The sequence below is a fragment of the Phyllostomus hastatus genome, unplaced genomic scaffold (assembly GCF_019186645.2).
Source record: "Phyllostomus hastatus isolate PE091 unplaced genomic scaffold, TTU_PhHast_1.1 phas_scaffold_216, whole genome shotgun sequence".
In the NCBI taxonomy this organism is placed as follows: domain Eukaryota; kingdom Metazoa; phylum Chordata; class Mammalia; order Chiroptera; family Phyllostomidae; genus Phyllostomus; species Phyllostomus hastatus.
In genome coordinates, this window is record NW_025334018.1 from 9,125,991 (window position 1) to 9,148,073 (window position 22,083).

At 46.1% G+C, this 22,083-nt stretch overlaps 1 protein-coding gene across 1 annotated transcript; it reads right to left on the reverse strand.

Annotated features, from left to right (window-relative positions):
- Positions 1 to 216: 216 nt before the first annotated feature.
- HAO2 (hydroxyacid oxidase 2) lies at positions 217 to 20,838 on the reverse strand. Its single transcript, XM_045817214.1, has 8 exons — positions 20,708 to 20,838; positions 12,196 to 12,334; positions 10,339 to 10,490; positions 8,416 to 8,699; positions 7,058 to 7,267; positions 5,303 to 5,461; positions 4,905 to 4,974; positions 217 to 628 (listed from the first exon to the last, which is right to left on the reverse strand). Exons 2-8 carry the CDS (start codon positions 12,324 to 12,326, stop codon positions 573 to 575), a joined length of 1,062 nt encoding a protein of 353 aa, XP_045673170.1. The 5' UTR covers positions 12,327 to 12,334; positions 20,708 to 20,838; the 3' UTR covers positions 217 to 572.
- Between the last annotated feature and the right edge of the window lie 1,245 nt (positions 20,839 to 22,083).

Below are 22,083 nucleotides of genomic sequence, written 5' to 3' on the forward strand. Positions count from 1 at the left end.
CCGCTACTCTTCTAAGTATTACAACTACATTAGCAGCTTTACCTTCCTTCTTTCATCTTTCTTCTAGAAAAGACCTTTCCTGCCCTGTTTGACAGTTAGGGAGTATGATTTTTGTTGGGGAATAATTTATATGGATAGTGCTTGTGTCCACCGTAAAACTCCTATCGTTATTTCATAGAGATACAGAGGATGTACGAAAATACAATCCACTAGCTGTTGCAGTCATTGCTGACCTGTCCTCTTAGGATCTTTTATTCTGAGAAGACTCAAAGGGACTGAGGATTTCGAAGTCTGGGTGTTCACTTTTCTTGAATTCTGGCTTCTGGGAGCACCCAGTATAGGCAAGCAGGACTAATACTACCATCCTTGATTCTCTCTTTCTAAATGTGAAAAGCAGCGGGGCAGACAAGTGCACGGCGCATTTGAGGGAGGTGCGGGCTTGGGGCCTGGAGCATGGGGGTGAAGTGGCGGCGCCGCTGGACGGGGCGGGGCCGAGGCAGGTCAGCATCCCACGCACGCTCTGACTGTGCCTTCCTCCTGTGGGCGCCTCAGCCGACCCGTCAGCTCGTTTTTCACAACCTGGGAAACTGGATCAGGTTCCGATTGATCTCAGCAACCGACCGGCAGCCTAAAAGAACAAGGCAGTCAAAAGCTCTGTTCTGTGTCCATGGGCCCTTTTTCCTTTTTGCTCAATCCCTCCACCCACCTTAGCTGTCCAGAGGCTCTCTAGCTATGAGTCTGTCTCTATTTTGCTTGTTAGTTCCATTTGTTTATTAGATTCCACGAGTGAAATTATATGCTATTTGTCTTATTCTGACTGGTTTATTTTGCTTAGCATAACGTTCTCCATATTGTCGCAAAAGGTAAAAAACTAAGGGGACTAAATAGTAATGGAAAAAATACAATAAGAAATAAATTAATGTAAATGCAAAAAAATAATTAAAAATAAATAAAAAACTCCTTTCTCTGAGGCACCAGAGACCCACCTGGCCTAGGTATGGGTGATCCAGTCAGAGTCAGCCCCGAATGCATCAGGCCCACCCTGAGAAATCACTATGTATCCAGAATGAATCGTGCCATTCAGATTATGCTGGGAATTATTTTGGGGGCCCGTGTTCTGGTCTCCTTTTGACAGCCATGTCAAAGTGGCATGGTAAAAATGTAAAAACAACATTTCGGCATTTTTAAAGCTATTTATATGTGCAGTAGATACCCTTGACCTTTATCTCAGTCTTGACAAGGCTCAGGGCTGTGGGGCTCATCTGTCAAGGAGGAAGTGACTCAGGGATAGCAGGGGACCGGGGTAAGGATTTCATGCAGCAGCTGCCTTCTAAGGAGAAGGTCTGGAAATGAACTCCCCTCTGTAGTGACTGGTCTTAATTAGAATGCAAATTTAGGACTAGAGCTGAGATTAGGCACAGGGACCGAAGGGAACTTCAGTAAGAAGTGAAAAGAGGAGGGAGGAAGAGGAACAGAAGCGACCACGGGCTGGAGGACCGTGGGCTCCAGGAGACAGTGCAACAGCCCTGGTGACGAGAAGGCTGCCGGGATTCGCTAACAGGACGTGCACTGCTTCCCCGGGAGTTCTTTCCACCTCCCTGATGCAGGCACCTTCGCCTCCCAAAACGTAACTTCAGCAAAATGCATTACAAAGATAGAACTCATAGGAGGGTCTTTTCCTAAAAATGGAAAGAGAGGACAGAGTTGAGTTTCATGCCTAGGACGACTGCAATGGACAGAAACAGTAGCCCAAGTAACCAGTAAAGTGAACTCATCCAGCTGAAGCAAGTATTCGGAGCCACAGGCAGCTCTCCTCAGTACTGACAGTGACCTTAAGAGCCGTGGGTTTCCCCAGGGGAGAGAGCAGTGGGACTTCACAGTAGGCTGACTTACTCAAGGAGCACAGAGATGCCCCCCCCCAAAAAAAAATCTTTGGTTATGTATTGTAGGGAAAATAATATTTAAACTGTGGACCAAAAAGGGGGAGTGGGTTATGGAAAGTAACCTCACAGAGTGTGATCTGAGTATAAATTCCTAACCACGAAGATCTGGGTGGGTCATCACCCTCCAGCCACATAACTTCTTTAGTAAAAGGTTTACCGTTGCCTTAAGCAAGGCCTGTCGCTGGTGTCTGTGCATTGAGGTCAGTGTACTTTTGAAATGCCTCAGTTCCTCTGTTCGGAAACAAGCACCCTCAGCAGAGCAGAGAGTGTCATGAACTATTTTGTAATCCAGTCTCTGCCTTGATTTCCCCCACCTTCCTGTAACCTTCCCTCCTTAATTCCAGAGCCACAAAAGAAGCTGCCGTGGGTGAAAACGGGTCACATGCTAATCTGACAAGCTCAGGGGAGGCGGCACGGCCGGCCTTGCAAACTCACAGACCAAAGCAACCACACAGGATGGTCTGAAATCAGAATTTCTTACCGCAGGCAGTTTACGGCAGCTAGTCCTGTCCCAGGCCAGTGATGTTCCCTAACAAAGGTCAGTCTTTACCTTAACCGAGTCTGCCTGTCCTCTTTTTTGCATCTATGATAACATACCTGATAACATACCTCTGGAATGTCAAAGTAATTTCCTTTTTCCCCTCAAAGCATGTCCACCAACCAGGGCAGCGGCCGCAAATCCCCTCACAGTTATAATTGTCACGTTAACTGCTAACTATCCTGTACGTGTCACCAGTGTAAAAGAAGTACGTGTCCTCTCGTTTTACTTTTAATCTGATTCCAGAGATTTCCCTGCCTTGATTCATGTAACCCCCTGACGTCTTCCTCTTGGATTCTGATGTATAAGACAAGTGGGAAAACTGCCGTTTTCCGGAGCATTTTCTCCGTCTGTTGAGATTTTGCTTCCCGGCAATTGTCCTCAGGTTGGTTCAAACGCAGTTCTCTACAGGTCTGAGCATTTCTCATGCTGACCCTGCCACCCGGACCTTTCCTGGAGGTGCGCACCTCTGTGGAAACAGTCCCCGCGGTGGAAACAGTTCTCTCTCTCTCTCTCGTGTCCAGGCGTGCCTGCTGTCTGCCTCAAACACACTTCTATGAAATGCTCTACGGCTTTGGATGTTCGTCTGTCGATAAGGGGTGACAACCTAGTGAGGTCTGTGCGGCCTTGTGTTGATAGGATTTATATGTGCACATTTTTGTTTTTCAAGACAAACAGTTTTAACCTTTTTATAAATGTAAAAACGTCAGAAATTGGTCTCATGGTTGGAAGAACATTGCTTTTAAACGTAGTTTGTTTTCAGCAATGGCGTTAAGGGGTCTCCTCCCTGGGTGGTGATGTCACAGGGACGAAAGGAGACGTAACGCACATTTCCGGGGGAATTAGGAGACAGAGGTCACGCTGACCGGTCACCTCCCAGGTGCCCGTTTTGTGTCAGGCGTCTTCACGCATCGTGCAGGGAAGGGGTAGGGAGTGACAGAGTATCTGGGGTTGCACACTACGATTTTGTATTTTGCTGAGTTCCATCAACAGCACAGGTCCCCAAACCTGAGATCCCCTCTCTCCAGGGACCAGTCTGGGGGTCTTCCCTGGGCCAGCGTCTCTCGAAGGATGCCCAGGCGTGCCTTTCTCCTGGGTTTCCTATTCTTTCTCTTCCTCCCTGAACCACCTTCTCCGCCCATGTTTGGTTGTGATTACTGCTTTTTAAACAATACTTTTAAAACAATAAGAACAATTAGGAGGAAGAGGAGTACAAAATCTCAGGCATGAAAGTGTCCCCCTCCTGCTCCACTCTCTATCTCAGAAATAGAGTTTCCAGCACCATTTACACTTCAGGGATTACTACATGTTAACTTTGGGGGGAATAATGAAGCTTTATTATTGTGAATTCCCCAATCAGGCTATTGTTAAAAAAAGGTTTAGGCCTCATTTTACAAGAACGGAGAAAATATCTGGCGAGCAGGACAAGTCATTTCAACCTCCGGGAATCCACAGACATGCAGGTGAAGATGCCCCCCACTTCCCCTGGCCCGGGGCCGGAAGACGCCCGTGTGCCTTCCATTCACGCTGGTGTCCTCCTCTCCCTCGAGGTGGTGCTTGGTGACTTTGGGTCGTTTAGAATTGAGCCACTTAGAATTAGAAAAATACAAACTAAAAGCTCAAAACTAAGTGCAATTAAGAGGAAAGCTAATATCATTAGTAAAGAACAACTATTTTATGAGATAATTGGGATTCTGAGCTTTGCTAAAAACTTAGAAGTTTTTATGAGCACCAGTTTACAATAATTTCATTTTTGACTGAAATCTGTGTAACTTTGAGCCACTCAGGTCTGTCTTGCTGTCTGTCTGTGGTTACGAGGGACGATGCTCCTCCTTCTTCCCCTTCTCTCCTCCGGTTTGTATCTCTCTCCCCAGCCCCTCCATGCTTCCTCTTTGACATTATTTCTTGACTTGTCATGGTCCGTGAATATTACTTTAAAAGGACACTCAATACCATATCCAATGAGCCTGATATCCTCTGAACAGTGCAATGTAACATGGAACCCTCTCTCCCATAGTGTGAAATCACATCTGCTTTTGTACATCTTAATCGTGGGACGGGGGTGCCCCCTCCACGTGGGCGAGGCCCAGGAAGTCCAAGCAGGTGGCTTTTGATTTCCTGGAATTTGTCTTACAGAAGGAATCAAGAAAGTGCTAAAGCTTTAAGGATGGTCACTGATGCATTGTTTACAACAGCAGAAGCCTAGAAGCGATCCAGATGTTCAACAGGAAGTGTGTTATAGAAACCGTCCTTTCAGATTAAGAAGTATCAAAGACGAAGCTTTGTTTGGGACAGTTCTTTCCGGCTGTCTCTCCTGTCACCCTTGGGCTGGGGAGAGGTGGCTAGAAGGAGGGGCCACCACTCCTGCTCCTTAGACCTCTGGCTTTCAGTTCCAAATCAGGAAAAGAACGGGACACACGTACCTGTAAGGGCCATGGAAGTGTGGAACTCGTCTTTTAAAATGTTCAGAACTTCCTCGACACCATGTTCACCCTGAGGCAGGAAGGAACATTGTGACCCAGAGCCGAGTATAAATTCTAGGCGTGCTCAGAGATGTGGTGGCGGGGATGGCAGTATCTGCGAAGTCGGGACTAGGTCGAGGATAAGGAAGCGCCAAGAGGAAAAGAAGGGGTCAGAGCTCCTGAGAATCTGCAGCAGCTGCTGAGGAAGCACGGCAGTGCGGCCTGGTGTGGCCGCTCTTCAGGACTCTGGGGCACCTCAAAAAGTGGTTAAGCTTGGGGGCTAACCCACAGAAAAGTGAAAAGCGTGCAAATGAATGAGAAACGTGGTTTCTCCCAGTTGGTTTTCATTTTGGTCTCACCTTGCAAGCAAGCCCCCAGAGGACTGGTCTCCCCAGGAAAACGCACTTCGCCCCAAGGGCCAGAGCCTTGAGCACGTCGTTGCCGGTTCGGACCCCACCGTCCAGGTACACTTCCAGCTTCCCTTTCACAGCAGCCACCACCTCCGTCAAGGCGTCGATCTGAAAGGAGGGACACGTGTGGCCTGAAGGTTTCCATTTTGACTTTTAGGGCATCGTGGGACAGGGGTGTCCCCTCCACCTGGGCGAGGGCCAGGGAGTTCAAGCCAGTGGCTTTTGTATTTCCTGGTATTTGTTTTGCCAAAGTAACTGAGAAAGTGCTAAAGCTTTAAGGATGGTCACTGATGCATTGTTTACAACAGTGGAAGCTTAGAAGCAATCCATATGTTCAACAACAGGAAGTGTGTTATATAAACCGTCCTTTCATGATTAAGCAGTACAGGTTGCCAGTTACAAAAGCAGTCACAGGCATGCAGAGTATGGCACAGGGAAGATAGTCAGTAATACTGGAATAACTATGTACAGTGTCAGACAAGCACTAGACTTAATTGGGTTATCATAAGGTACATAATCGTAAGGTACATAAAGGTCTTATCACTATGCTGTACACCTGAAACTAACATAATATTGCATATCAACGGTAATTGAAAAGTAAATTTAAAAATAATAAATTGTGCATTCATACATCATTAAAATTAAGAGGAGCATATATAATTGAAATAATGTAATGCCCTTAGTATATTTGTAAGGAAAAAGAAAAAAATGACAAAATATTATGCATCATTTTTCAAACCTAAAATGTTAAATTTGTATTATGAAGTTGATAAACACAATTCCCAAAATGTTGACATTAACAATAGTGATAAAAATAAGGGTAATTTCTATCTTATTTTTTGCTTTTATGTATTTTATAATTTAACTAGAGTGCACATGCTTTACACATATAATAAAAAGACCAAAAAAACCTTAATAGGGAAAAATCTACTTTTCTTTCTTAAAATGAGTCAAGCAATAATAGAAGAGTCTTGGAAATAAGCTTCATGAAAATGTATATTTTGAAAATATGTATCTTCATGAACATAAATCAACAATTCCCATTTCAAGATCCTTTCTCTGCCTCTCTCTTCACGTTCTTTCCTCAAACTCTTATCTCTAATGGACATAAATTCACATGACAGGAAAACCAACAGTGTCATAAATTTTTACCAAAGGATTCATTGGGCATATTAAAGTTGTGTTGTGAAAGACGGTTGTTTATTAGCTTCAGTGATACACTGTCCCTTCCTGGGTTGTGTCATATGAGGAAATACGAGGTGACCATCCATGCGGACAGGCGACCTTCCAGCTGAACGCTTCTTCCAGAAGGCAGGAGACCCAGTGCTTTTGAAATACCTCTAATTTCAATCCCACATTAATTGCTTACTAACTGTGTCAACTGGAAAAGTTACTTAACATCAGTTAACTCCAGGGTCCCCATCTGTAACAAGGGGGCAATAATACCCATCTTGCAGGACTGCTGTAAGCTTTAGAGATGCTAAATGTAAAGTGTGTAAAAATAGCCTTATACACACTGGGCTATTATTGTTGATTAAACGTTCTTAAAACGTACATGCGTATACCAACACATGTGGTAAGGGAGAGGGCAGTGTGCACCAAACTGCCCAGAGTGCCTTGCTGTAGACACACACACCCCCCTCTCACAAACACACATACATGCACCACTCACAAACACGCCCCCTCTGGGGTCATCCTACTTACAGAAGCAGGGACATCATCAAGTTGCCTCCCGCCATGGTTGGAAACGATGATGCCGTGGACTTTGTGCTTCAAGGCTAACTCTGCATCCTCTTTTGTCAAGATCCCTTTAAGGATGATGGGCAACTGAGTTATGCTTTGGACCCAGGAGAGATCATCCCAGCAGAAGGCTGAGTCAATGGGAAACATCTGCAGATGGGCTGTTGAATTCCTCTGTGGGGAATAAAAGAGAACCTTAGTCCTGAACTCCTTGAGACTGCTTGATCCATTCCAAAGACGAGGCACATTTAGGGAGCCAGCGACTGCTAAGTGGAAAGAGACACTTATAAGCTTGAAAAGAGGAGCTACAAAAATCACCCTACTTCTGGCTCCTTTGCTTAATAAAAATAATTTCTACTTCATTTGCTTATTTATTAACCATTAATTGTGTCCCTGTTCAATCTTTATGCCAGGATCTGGGAATACAAAGACAGCCCTACATTGAAAGAACTCAGAGTTTAATAAGTAAAGTGGGTAGGCAAAAGCATTTATCAGTTATGGGCTAATGTAATGTGTTAGAGTCGAGATATGCACAGGGTAGTAAGAACTAAGTAATACTTCAATAATCCTAAATCAGATATTCTGCAATACTGACTCTTGACTCACCATGGACACCAAACATCCATTCATTTCTGGAATCTGAGATAAAGATTCCTGAAAACCTCAAGGCCAAGTTGTATATAACTTAATGAGTTGAACTATTGAGTATCTCTTGGCTGGATATCACAGCTGCCCATTGATCATAAAGTCTGTTATCACTATCACTACTGTAGCCAAGGAATGGCAGCTTCATCATGACTTTCTCTCTCTGGGGCACTCCCTCCCATCTGACTGTAGGATTTTAATGGGGGAAGCGCCTTTTGCAGTCATCTAGTTCAGAGATTCCAAACAAATGTGTCATAACACCCTCGTGCTTCAGAGCATCCCCATTAGAGGGTTGGCTTATCTAAGTGTGCCATCCAAAATGATCATTTTCTAAGTGTGCCATAAAGTAGAAAATGTTGAAAGAACTTGTTTAGTTTACTCTCTCATCCATGCAAAATCCTTTCTATAGCTTTCTCATTTCTCAGCACTCAGGCCTGGCCAGAACACTTCTGGTGACAGATCGGACAGCTCCTGGAGTGAGAACATTTTGTCTTATATTCAGTTTGTCAGACTCTCTGGGAAGCAGGAACCAGATCTGATTTTTGAATGGCTGCATCCCCAGTGTCTGGCGCAGTGCAGGCACTCCGTGGATTCTTGTGGAAAGAACAAAGGGAGGAACTGGAGGAGGAAATTTGCCTTCTGCAATGCCTGCCCTTTGGACCTGGTAGCTTTCCTACCTCTGTAAGTGATCGAAGATCCTTTAGCAATAAATTCGTCTTCAAGTTCAATTGGTTTCGGATGTCTTGTCGCCTGTTGCCAAGTTTGGGCACGTCCACGGTGATTACTAGAGCTCTGAAACCCAAGGATTCTACCTTCTGGATCAGCTGTTTGTTTAGCTGCCGATCTGTCTGCACGTAGAGTTGGAACCACCGGAAGCCTCTGGGGGCAGCAGCGACGATGTCTTCAAGGGTACAGCTGGCGTATGTGCTGGTGATATAGCAGATGCCGGCTGCTTGGGCAGCTGCAAAGCAAGTGACACAGCTCAGGTTGGAGGGCAGATGTGTTCTAGGCTAGGGTGCAAAGCCCCAGGAGTCTGCATTGCCTCTGGCCAGCTTGCCCTGGGAGTGAAGATAAAGCTTGATTTCCTTTTGCTTCTCTGTGAGGCAGGTATAGAAGGGTTTGATCAGACTGGGAGGTCTAAATGAGTGTGGGTCTCCCTCTGCAACCTGTGTTCTAAACCCTGTACTCCATGTAAAAATATTTCCAGCTAGAGAGACCATTTAGTGTCCCAACTTGTGTTGGACACATTGCAGTTGTCAGATAGGACAATGGGCTTCTAGTGAACGTGTTAATGATGCAAAAGGGTGTTAAAGGTGGCAAAAGCTGAGGTTTGTAGTGGAAAAAGCATGAGGTCTGAAGCTGTTACTTCTACCACATCTAAGCTGTGTGGTCTTGAATCTCATTTTTCTTATTTGCAAACGAGGGGAAATAATACCTCTTACAGGGTTGTTGGGAGATTAGGTAAGATACTAGATATGGAAACATTTTTAAAATTATGAAGTGATATGCTATGCAAATGCTAGTGGCAGGGATGTTGATGTTGGTGACAATGACGTTGACACTCCTGCTGCATTGCATGTTTCACATTTCCTACTTTGTGCATTTTCAGCTGGATTCTCCAGCAGGTTAATGTCACTACCATTCTACAACCCATGGGCAGAGTATTTGAACCTAATCAAAAATTAATAGTTAAAAATTAATAGACTCCTAATGTCAATAGGAGATACCCTGTTCATTAGCCCCACATCCAAAACAACACATTCAACCATGAAGATTTAGCTGAGAAGGCACATTCATATAGGATGTTCACGTTTCACCCTCGCTAGACTTGGTTCCTAACCCAGACGAGTGTCACTTTCAGCTCTAGAATCCGAGGATTCACTGCTTCCTATAGCGCGTAGTTGAAGGAAAAGACCCCATGGAAACTCGCAGAAAACAGATTAGGCCTAGAGTGAAGATTACAAAGGAGTCACAAGAATATCTTCAGCCCTGCTTCGCCCCTTCCCCTTTCCTTCTCATTATTTTTGGTGCGATGGGGGTGGGGCAGAGAGTGGGGACAACGAGGAAGGAGGCATAACCCAATAAGAAACTGTCAGATAAGATGACAAGGTCAATCGAGCAACAGGAAGATGGAACGTTTGGACAAAACACTTGCCGGGGCCCTGTGTTAGCACCTAAAGCCGTGCCTCTCATCTCATCCTAAGTTCAGAGACTCGCCACTCAGCCCCACGAGGGGTCAGTGAGAGCCCTGACCCCCGGGGCCGCACGGAGCATCCCTTTCCCCACAGACAGTGTGATTCGGAGGGGCCAGCGCCTTCTGTTGGATGGCGTTGGGGGTTTTGCACCCTTCTATTCATCAGTAGCTTCTCTTCCACCCTAACCATTGTTTATCATGGAATATGGGTATTTTCTCAGTCTTAGGGGAAATGTTATGCAAACACAGTGTTGAACATTGCTTTTCCACCCGCCTTAATTCCAGCCATTCGCTGTCCCCAAGCCCCTTCTCTGGAGAAACCCTGGAGCTGTCCGCCCCGGCGGAAGGACACCTCCTGCGCTCTGCAGCACCCTGAAAGGGGGCCTCAGGTGTGGTCGGTTCTCACCTCGGGCTGTGCTCATCTCCCCGTCTGGCCAAGCAAGGCGGTGGAAACCTGTAGGTGAGATGCAAATTGGGGCACTGATCTCCTCCCCTTGGATTGTGGTCCGGGTGTCCACCTGCGACACATCTCTCAGATACCGAGGACGGAGGCGGATTCTGTGCTGGACAATAAAGAGGTTTTCTATCGGTGGGATTACTCTCCAGCATGGAGGCGCCGCCTGGTGCTGGGGCCTCCCGATTCCTGGAGCCGGGTGAGACCCGACTGGGGCCCCCAGAAACCTCTGGCAGCGCTCCCTTGGTTGGCAGCGCTCCCTTGGTTGGCAGCCCAACAGGCAGCATAGACCAGCTGGAGGCTCCCCTCCCCCAGGAAGCCTCTCACAACCCTCGTTCCACTGGGACCCGCTGCCTCTGCACTCCCAGTGCACTTGCGGTCCCCACCAGCCCCTGCCTCGCTCCTTCACAGGTCTGTGTCTGAACCCTGCCACCCGGACCAGGCTCTGAGCACTTGGGTGCTCCGCTGATTCATCGGAACAAGGACCAGAAAAGGAAGAAATAAGAAGCTGAGAGTTCCAGGCTCTTCCCTCTCAGGTTAGAACAAGTCTCTAAGATAAGAAAAGGTCATGGAAAGAGCACGAAGCCCAGAGAGGGATCACGGTGCTCTCCTTGCTAGAGGCCAGTCCATTTAAAGGCTTGTCTGAACCACTGCTTTAGGAGAAGGTAGGAACATTGTCCAATGGCAAGTATATAAAACACGTTAAAGCCAACAGATTCTAAGCCTTAGGGTCCGAAAATGCTTGTCTTTCACCAAATATTATTGTTCCTGTACACAAATTTAGGGAGATTTTCCCAGAAACACTAACTGTGCCAACTCAGTCACACAGGCTCAGTTACTTCATCCCTGGAATGGGGGGAATGGTCCCCGTTTCCTACGAGTCCTGTGACGACAGAATGAAGTGAAGCCATTGAAGTGCTGAGCATAGAGCTAAATAAGCGTGAAAACACAGACCTAGTGTTCACCTCATACCCCGTTTTTCCGGACCCCTCTATCACGGGCGTCAGCAAGCTTTCCAAAAAGGGCCAGGCTGCCAGCGCTCAAGGCTCTGTGGGCCATGCTGTCCTCGTCCCGATTACGCAGCTCTGCTGCTGTCATGTGACAGTGGCCAGAGATGGAACACAGCTGTGTTCTCATAAGACTTTTCTTACAGACACCGGAATTTGAATTTTGTGTAATTTTTGTGTGTGGCAAGTTACTATTCTCCTTTTGGGCTTTTTCAACTGTTTTATGAGAAAAAAAACAGCATGCTTGGCTTGTTCGCCATCCAAAAAAAATGGTGGTGGGCCCGCCTGGCCTGTGGGCTGCTGTCTGCTGATCCGTGCTCTGCCCGCTGCCGCTCTAGTCCTGCCCTTCCACCTGGAATCCGTCTTCCCTCCTCGCCAGCCTCCTTGGGTCTGCACGTTTCCTCCCGCCCTGAGTTCTCTCTCCTTTCAAACATCTCTCTTCCAAGCCAGAGGCTTAAGAACTCAGGGAGTTCAGGCCCACGCAGCAGGCTCTCCGCCCTGCCCAGGTGAGCGGTGACCTTTAGGTTCTTATCTTATCTTCCCAGGTGGCCAAGTTGCGCTAAGGCAGGGCGAGAGGGTGACTTACTGGTGCTGGTTTTGTGGAGGCACTAGGATGAATTCTCCCCAACCATCCTCTCCCCAGCTATCTTCTCCCCCCAGACCCTCCCAAACTCCGAATGACAACAGAAAAACCAGTATTGTATCTGAGTTCTCTGTGTTCTTTGCTGGCAGAAACCAGGACTGGGCCCTTCCAAGGAGCTCTGAACCAGTTTAACGACAGAAAGGATACAGAAGGTCAAACTTTTTAAATGCTGCGATGTTGTCATCCTTGGTGAAGCCTTCGCCGGCGGCTCCTTCGATGTAGTCCCAAGTGGACTTGGACAGACGCTTCCGCGCACGGGCCTCAAAGTCTGTCAGACACACCAAGGGCATTTCTGGTCCTTCAAAGGGAAACCAGAAACTCCTCAGCGGGAGGGGACAGGGAGAAGGGGTTTACAGCAGGAAGCTGTTTGGAGCCATCATTAACCCCTGTGTTCTTATCTCAGCGGAGGTGCTGCCAAAGGTTCCAAGGCCAGCCGGCCTGCCTGCGGGGGTCACACACACTGCACTCCTCCGCCCCCCCTCCCCCAGCGCCTGAGTGTTTGGTCTTCTGAATATTCCTCATGTCTGTCCCCTCCTGTGGCTACTGTCATCACGGCCCTCTGCCCTTCCAGAAGGATTCACCCCCAAGCCCTGTCCTCTTTCCTCTTTCAAAAGGACCAGCTCCAGGTTTTCAGGGTTCAGAGCGGGGATGGGAAAAAGTGGAGGTAACATGTTGTTTTCCTGGTCTCAAAATTAGCGACATGTTCAATGACCCAGCCCACTAAGCCCACTGCTTCAGATCTAGTGGAGCCCCTGCCACCACTTATCAGATTATTTTAAAAAAATGTCTTATCTTTGTCTCTTAGCCTCTGGGTTCACTCTTCATCTCACCTGCCTCCAGCTGCCCAGGACTTTTCTGAAGTGTGAGTCTGATCACACCTTTCAGGTGCTCACAACCTGGCATTCATAGCTTCCCAGGATCTGGTCCCTGTCTCACCGGTTTCATTTCCTGGAGGTTTTTCCTGGTTATTTGAGCCACTCTGAATGTGTTGGAGGGCTGTGCCTTTTGGGGAAGAGACCCATCAGGGCAGGGAAGTTGGGACGAGCTGACACTCACACCTGGGAGTTTCTAGGCACTGATGTCTGCATCGCTTGGAGCTGTGGTTGATATCAGGGAGGACGCTGATTTTTTTTCCAACTCCTGGGCTGGGTCATTGAACATGTTGCTAATTTTCAGACCAGGAAAAGAACATGCTACTTCCACTTTTTCCCATCCTCACTCTGGACCCTGAAAACCTGGAGCTGGTCCTTTTGAAAGAGGAAGGAGGGCAGGGCTTGGGGGTGAATCCTTCTGGAAGGGGGGAGGGCCGTGATGACAGTAGCCACAGGGAAGCTCAAGTAAAGGCTCGGGTGGCAGTGCGTCACAGTGTGTAGAGCCCCTGCGTGAGAGGGCTCCACTAGGAAGGGCTGATGGACCTGGGGTTCCTCTCTGGGCATCTCCCCAGCAGTTGGCAACAGGGTTCCAATGAGCCAAGGCTCGGAGTAGAAACTGCGTGACTTTGACATCCCTGAGGGGTGAAGATAAGCCCTGGGAGCTAGGGCTTCAAACACAAATGGGGCAGTTCCTCTAGTGGGCGAGGGACCACGGCGGCCAGATGAAATGTGGGAGTCCTGGTGGTGGGTAGGGATGGGGCGGAGCTGGTCTGAGGGCATCAGGGGCTGGGTCAGAACCTAGTCAAATCAGAGAGAGAAGTAGCCCAAACACGTCACGAGCTAAGCAGAAAGAAATTACGTGGCAGGCAGAGAACAGAGCCCCTGGGAAGTGCAGTGGGTTCCAGACGGAGGTGAGGAGGGGAATTGGAGCACAGCCACGGAGCCTTTTCTAGGCAGCTCACCTTGTCAGTGGGTGGGCAGGGGGCTGTTGAGGTGCTGAGTTGAGTTTGACAAAGTACAACGACCCTGTTTAATTTATCTCCTTTCTACCCAATGCTTTAAGGGCTCAGTAAGTATAATCGAATGAATTAATTAATCATTGAGTTTATCCAACTGCATTGCAATCACATCTCAATCTCCCTGTGCAAAAAAGAGTTAACACAGCAGCCTGGGAAAGCTACCACACAAACAGCCTGCTTGCAAGGTCGGTCTTGGGCTGGAGCCTGGAAACTTGGATATCAGGAAGGTTCTTACCATTTCCTTATAAGACTGACTTGCTGTGTCTCAACTCATTGCACAAAGGATGTGGTTTATGCTGAACATCTATGTTCCCTCAGAGAGTCTAGAATTTTGGTATGGGTCAGACAGAGAGTGTCCGCATGACCCACCCCCACACCCAAACCACCGTGGGCGCTGAGTCTCTGAAATGAACTTCCTGGCAGACGACACTGCACAGGTGCTGTTGCCACTCACTGCTGCAGGAATGAAGTGCATCCTGTGTAACTCCACGGGGAGACACTCGTGGACGCTTATACCTCATTTCCTTCAGACTTTGCCCTGTGAGGTCTTTCTCTTTGCTAATTTTGCTGTGCACTCTTTCACTGTAATAACTCGTAGCCTCAAAGACAGGCTGTCTTCCTAGTGAGTCACTGAACCTGGGACCCCAGCACACTTTGTATCCCTGAGTGTCAAGCTAGTATGTAGCACTGCATGGCTGTTCATAAACGCTCATTACTTCAATTTAACTTTCCCCTGTCTGTCATCTCTTTCTGCCTTTTTGGATAAGAATTCTCCACCATGTTTCAACTGTGGATGAAAAAAGTGTTTCTGTGGAAAGTAACCTCACAGGGTGATGTGATCATAAATTCCTAGTTGGGCAGGTCATGGTGGGTAGTCATATCCGAGTCATATAACTTCTTTAGCAAAAAGGCTTCTCTTTGCCTTAAGCTAATCCTGTCCATTTTTTATGTGCATCTAAGTTAACACACCACTAAAATTCCCCCTTCCAAACCTGATCCTATTAACCAGTGTCACCCCAATAAATTTAGTAATAAAAACCTTCCTTTTAATGCATGAACCTCCCTTTCAGATCACCTCTTCTAAGAGGTAACCATCTGCAAGAGTTAACTATCCTGTTATACAACCCCTGTGTTGTTTTCTTCCATCTTCATGTAATTAGGCCCCTTCCTCACTTTCAAATGCATAAAAGAAACAGCAAAACTGTTCTTCTCTGGAGCATTTGAAATCTTGCTCCCTGACACACATAATCAGTTTGGCTCAGAGAAACTCTTACGCACGTACGCTACTGGTTTGGGCACTTTTTATGTTGACACAACTCCCAGTGTCTCAACCAGTCCCCACAGAAACATCCTTCTGCAGATTTCTAGCATAGAAACTCAACAACACTTGTGTCTAATCCAAGAAAAATGGCTCAGACTCACTCAGAATTACTTGCCTGGAATAGTGGGAATTATATGATCTGAAAGCCACTTGCAAGTGAAATAAGCTAGCATCCTTATATATAACAAACACCATTTTAGTACACTTCTATCTACTATTTCCTTTTCTATACACTTCTCTGGGAAGTAGACAGAAAGTAGTGGCCACTCACTCTTTCTGCCCCCACCACCCTGCCCCCTCAGCATTGGAAGAGAATGAGGCAGTAAATTATTACAGAGGAAAGCCCAGAATTGTGTCTCCTGGTAGCCTCTAAAGGTAGATGTTCTCCAATTTCAATTTCATGGTGCACAGCCAAATAGGGGGTTCACATAAACTGCTTATGTCAAATTTAAGAGAATTTCGTAGCGTGAAAATACAATCACGGTGCATATTTCTCTTCATAGTATGTGTAAAGCTTAGTGGAGTACTGAGTCCATTATTTTTATTAGAGGTCCAATATAAGGCTGATAGTTGAAGAGCATGACAACCGTGTTATTCAAAGCTTTTCCTAAGTTTGGGAGGGAAACTTGGCTCTAGATGATTTTACATATTTCAGTTTGATCCATGCAAGACTTAAAGCTACCAGACATTAAGGGAGGATCCAAGTTATCTAATGCTTTGCTTGTATTTGATTTCCATTCTTTTTCTCTTCTCTACCCCAACTGCCCAAGAGGAAGAGAAAAGAGAGGAAAGGGTAAAAGTCTCTTGCGAACTAAGAATTTTAGCTCACTTAAGCTCATGCCATCTGTTTAGGCCTTTGGCCTCACGGTAAGCAATTGATGAAGTACAACTAGCATACCAGGAATGATAAGGGGTCTAAAAGCAAAGAACAAGGATATTCAATGTTATCTGGTGTTTACAGTCTGAGGTTCAGATTGTTTTTCCTGACCAAGGGAAAGGGCAAGGACGCGGACTGAGGCTGGAAGGAATCTCAAGGCAGGCTTTGCTTTTGCAATACTGCTATTGGATCTAATGCACTTAGATAGATAACAAGTTTTTTTTAACTAGATTTTTATTTTACTTTTTGTATTTCCTCAAAAGCAAAGTTTCCTCTTTTTAAAATATTTTATTGTTTATGCTATTACAGTTGATTAAATTTCCCCCTTCCCCCCAGCTCCACCCAGCTCACCCAAGTTATTTTCCTTTGAACATTTCATATGACTCATATAATTCATGTTGGTGTATTTTTAAGGATTCTGGATATTTTCAGTTACTCAGGAATCCAACCATTATTTTAAAAGCATTCTTTCTCCCCTGGCTGGTGTGGCTCAGTGGATTGAGCTCCAGACTTCGAAGCAAAGGGTCGCCAGTTCGATTCCCAGTCAGGATACATGCCTGGGTTGCAGGCCAGGTCCCCAGTGGGGGGATGCGCAAGGGGCAACCACACATTGATGTTTCTCTCCCTCTCTTTCTCTCTCTCTCTAAAAAAAGCATTCTTTCTTTGGGAAAATGTGTGCTGAATTCTAAACACAAGACTTCTGAGTAGAGTTCTGGGATATAGTCATGTCGTGAATTGTGTGCTCTCTATGGGGTATGGAGGCTGTGCAGGGCATGCTGGGAGACATGGACCTCTATGCTCCCATGGTGTTTTGAAAGGTTGGGGATTTCCTTCTTCTACTGGGCAGTGGAATAATTTGATTACACAAAGACCCCTAGAGACAGCAGGATAGCTCCTGAATAATAATAACGACGATAAAATTGCAACCATTTATCAAGTGCTGTGTAAAGTGTTTCACCTGCATTCATTTTGCAACCCTTGATAACCCGCAAACACAAATATTATGCTCCACATAGCACAGATGAGAATCCCGAAGTTCAGAGAGATTAAAATACTTCGCCCACCATATGTTCTGACTCCCACGGCCTGCCTCTTAAGCATCATGAACAGAGCCCAACACGTGCAGCCAAGTGTGGTTTAGAGAGAGAGTTGGCATTTAAAATGTACGGATTTGCTCCCTTCCCTTAGCAGAACCATAACTCAATGAGAGAATTTGAAGGTTTCATTATCTAGTCTGTCGTAAACAATGACACATTTAAACCAGTCTACAAAACACTCTTCCACCTAGTGTTCCCTTTGATGACCACAATAACCTGGTGAGATAAAGGGCGATCCAAGAGTACATGGACCTGAGACCTGTTTTACAGATGCAAAAATGGAAATCCAGAGAGCCCAAGTGAATAATCCAAACTCACAGGATGAGAATGGCAAAGCCTGACCAGAAACCCTTCCGACTTGTTCTGGAGATATTTGAGCCGGTGTGGAGTGTCAGTGGTACCTTAGGGTTGGGGGGGCTGCATAAAGTGAGCTCACATAATTCCCACAAAACCTGGTCCTTTGGGAAAGGCATCCTGCATGGAGATCGCCATCCCAGCCTCCCCATTTGCTCACAAAGGATAGAGGGTGCCTATCAGCAACCACACACATGTTCAGAACATACTCTCGGCCCCATTCTTTCACTGTTGACTCTGGGTCCTGAGGGGGTGTCTCTCTCTAGCAGTGGCAGGCCTGGGGGGCAAGCAGCAGGAGAGAGGGGAGAGGGCAGAGCAGGTGGGGTGGAGAAAGGCGGCTGTGGGATGGAGCTGTCTGTCTTCGCCTTTGTCCTGACACTCCTCTCTATGGCAACTACTTCAGATTGTATTTCTCAGTCCATAAGGCGTCAGTAGCTGAGGGGGTCCACAGAGTCAAGAAGAGAGACTCTTGTAAGCTTTGTAACTTGGAGACGTGGGCTCAAACCACAGCTCTGCCAGTTGCTCCCCATGTTCCATGAACAAGAGCTTTTTGGAAGAAGAATGTTAATGCCTGTGGCATGGGGCTGTCCTGAGGACTAACCATCATGGCCTACAGTGTCTAGAACAGTGCCTTGTATAGAGCAGATCATCAATAAATGGTACATCCATTTGCATTCTTGACGCATGCATTCTCATCTGAGTCTCTGGAGGTTGAAAGGTGCTTCAAGTAATTTGAATATTTCTGGGCCAGTATAATTTTAACCCTGTGTCAGATGACCTCATGAGTTTACCCAACAAGGTTTGCTGAGTACACACTATCATCCAGGAAGGCAGAAGCACTTACAGCTTATCAGGTGCTTCTTGACATTTCCCGGTCGATTAAAGACAAGCAGGATTATACGATTAGTTCTGGTCTCAGGCTAGGAGTAGAAATGACATGTTAATTCTGGGCCAGTTGGAGTGGATAGGTGACCCCCACCCCTTTCCTCCTGCTGCAGCAATAAGGTGGCCCTGTCCTCCAGGAGACAAAGCTCCAGATGTATCTAGACATTGGATTACAAAAGAAAAAACGTATATGACATCGGTGTCTGCTCTTAAGAAACTTACAGTTAAAGGAGAGGACAGATGTCTGTCAATAGCACATTCTCTGTTCGTTGCTATGATCTAGACTTTCACAGCAGTCCTTTTCTGTGGGGAATCTTGTGGGAATTTGGGGACATTTCCATCATCTCTTAACTGGTACCCCACAAATGATGTTCTGCTCCACATGGTCTAGACAAGCTCCAAGTCTCACCTACCTATAAAATGAGGATATGGCCGCCTATCTCATAGAGATCTTATGAAAAATCAAAGGATCTTGGAAAATGCAGAATAGCCTAGTGATTAAGAGTAAAGATTTTGGCCCTGGCTAGTGTAGTTCAGTGGATTGAGTGAGGACCTGTGAGCCAAAGGGTCACTGGTTTGATTCCCATTTGGGGCACATGCCTGGGCTGCGTGCCAGGTCCCCAGTAGGGGGCGTGCAAGAGGCAACCACACATGGATGTTTCTCTCCCTCTTTTTCTCCCTCCTTCTCTTTAAAAATAAATAAATAAACCTTTTTTTTTTAAAAAAAGAGTAAAGACTTTGTTAGTTTTGTTTCTTGTTAAAAGGCAGATCCCAAAATGTTATTTTTATTTTGATCCTATTTCTAGACTCTCTTGTTAGTTTTATTGATCCATGTATCTATCTTCATAATGTGGATGAAAAAGAGATTCTACAAAAGTAACCTCACAGAGTGATCTGATCATAAATTCTTAACTAGGGAGGTCATGGAGGGTAGTCGTGCCCGAGGCACATAACTTCTTTAGTAAAACGTTTACCTTTGCCATCAGCAAGCCCCGTCCACTGTTTCTGAGCATTCAGGTTAGCACACCTTCAAAATGCCCTTCTCAGAAGTAAGCAGATGATGTTGTTACCTGTTCTATAACCTCATTCCCCCTCTGCTATCTCCCACCTTCATGCAATCTTGCATCCATTTTCCTCCTTAATCCCAAATGCATTAAAAGCTGTAAAGTTCTGAGAAGCATTTTTCTCAGTCTGTTGAGATCTTGTTTCTACGTATATCCTCTGTTTGGCTGAAATAAATTTTTTTATAAAAAAAATTCTCTACAAGTTTAGACATTCTTCGGTCGACAACACCACCACCACCATGACTTGATCACTGTTCTGAAGTGGTTCTCCAGAGCTTGATCCATAGATTCAACCTGACCTGACCACAGTCCCGAAACACTCTGCATGGGTTCCTAGTTCCAAACAAGCTTCTTTCTCCCAGAGAAGCTACCCTGCTCAATTGTTTATGGAACATTAACTCCTTTGCCTTTTTTAAAAAGAATATTTTATTGATTATGCTATTAAATTGTCCCAATTTTTTTTCCCCTTTAGTCCACCTCCGCCCTGCACCCCCCTCCCACCAGCATCCCCCACACCTTAGTTAACGTCCATGGGTTGTACATGTAGGTTTTGGCTTTTCCATCTTCTATACTATTCTTGACCTCCCCCTGTCTGTTTTACACCTACCAATTATGCTTTTTATTCCTTGTACCATTTCCCCACATTGTCACCCTGCTGATAACCTTCCATGTGATCTCCATGTCTGTGATTCTGTTCCTGTTCTAGTTGTTTGCTTGGTTTTTGTTTTTTAGGTTTAGTTGTTGATAGTTGCGAGTTGTCGCCTCCTTTGCCTTTTAGAAGCAGCAGCCACATCACCGTGTTCCTCTGCCCACGGCCAGGACGCACAGGTCAATGTATAAAGTACATCCCCAAGGGCAGGGGCTGAGCCTTTCGGATTTCCCAGAACCCTTTCGAGTGAACATACTCTGACCCTCGTTCCTAAGGGTCAATATTCTACCAGGTGGTGCTAAGACTTGACTGAAGTAAACGAACCTCCTCTGTCTGGAACGACTTTGAAGTGAAGCCTTCCTTGGTTGGCCCCCTCACTGCCCTGTCAACAGGATCCCTCGTTGCCACCTTGTAAATGCTCAGTTGGCAGCCACGGCGCCTCACACAGGGTCCGGCCTCTGTTCCCATCCCCCCACCCTCTGCTACATCTCCTTCCCCAGTTCTAAGCCCACAGAAGACACCCGACCACAAACCTGATTTCAGCGTCTTCCAGGACTGGCCAAAGTGGCGTCTCGAGGCAGCCACTCGAAGCCTGGCTCACGGCTGGCTGTGACCGGGAAGAGTAAGTCACTCACCACAGCCCCACGTCTACAGGAGAAGTTCAAGGCTAAAGGTTAACTTTTTAATGGGAACAATATTCAGCTTTGGAAGTAAATGAGCAACTAGGCCAGAGCAAGGTTAATTTGGAAATGAACTTCTTTGTGTTTTGCAAAGTGACCTCAAATTTAAGTGAAGTTCATTACAAAATGAAGCTTCAGAATAAAATAGTTGCTTATTTGCTTCCAAACCTGTGTTTTTCCAGTTCATCCAAGATGATTAGAGGGGAAGTGGGTGACTCCAGGCAGAGAGTTGAAAAGCCCCCGTGGTGTCAAAGGCGGACCGGGGAGGCGGAGTGGGGTTGAGTGAGGGGCAGTCCCCTTCTGGGAGCCGGTGGGCTGAGAACAGAGGGGACCCCGCTGGGACGGGCTGGTAGGGATGACATCTGTTAGGCTGAATGACCGCTTATTATTTTTATTAACTTTACATTTTTAAAAAATTTTATTATTTTACTTTTAGAAAGAGGGGAAGAGAGGGAGGAGAGAAACATCAATGTGTGGTTGCCTCTCACACGCCCCCTACTGGGGACCTGGCCCACAGCCCACGCATGTGCCCTGGTTGGGAATCAAACCAGAGACCCTTTGGTCCGCAGGTCGGCACTCAGTCCACACAGCCACGACAGTCAGGGCTTATCTATTTATTTTATATTTAAATTATTTTTTATCACTTCAAGTGCTATACAATGAAGGCCTCACTGAGGAAGCTGGAGGAGATGGGGAGCAAAGGACCGCTGGACAGCCTGAGGGGAGTGTGTTATAAGATGTCTGTGGCTTCTAGTGAAAAATCGTTTTTTAAATGTATTAATAATTTATTTTATAATTAAAACTGACATCATGTTAGTTTCAGATGCACAACATAGCAATTAGACATCTGTGTAACTTACAAAGCGAGCACCCGGATAAGTCTAGTATCACCTGACATCGATTATCACCATGTTATTGACTGTATTCCCTGTGCTGTACTGTATACCCCCATGGTTATTTTTACAACTGGCAGTTTGTACTTCTTAATAATCATTTTATATTTTCACCCCCCCAATGCCCCTCCCATCTGGCAACCTTCGATTTTTCTCTGTAACTACAGGTTTGTTTCTGCTTGTTTATTTATTTTTTAGATTCCACGTATAAGTGAACTCATATGGTATTTATCTTTTTCTGTCTGACATTTCATTTAGCATAACACTCTCTAGGTCCATCCATGTTGTGGCAAATGGCAAGATTTGATTCTTTTTTATGGCTGAATAGCCATTGTA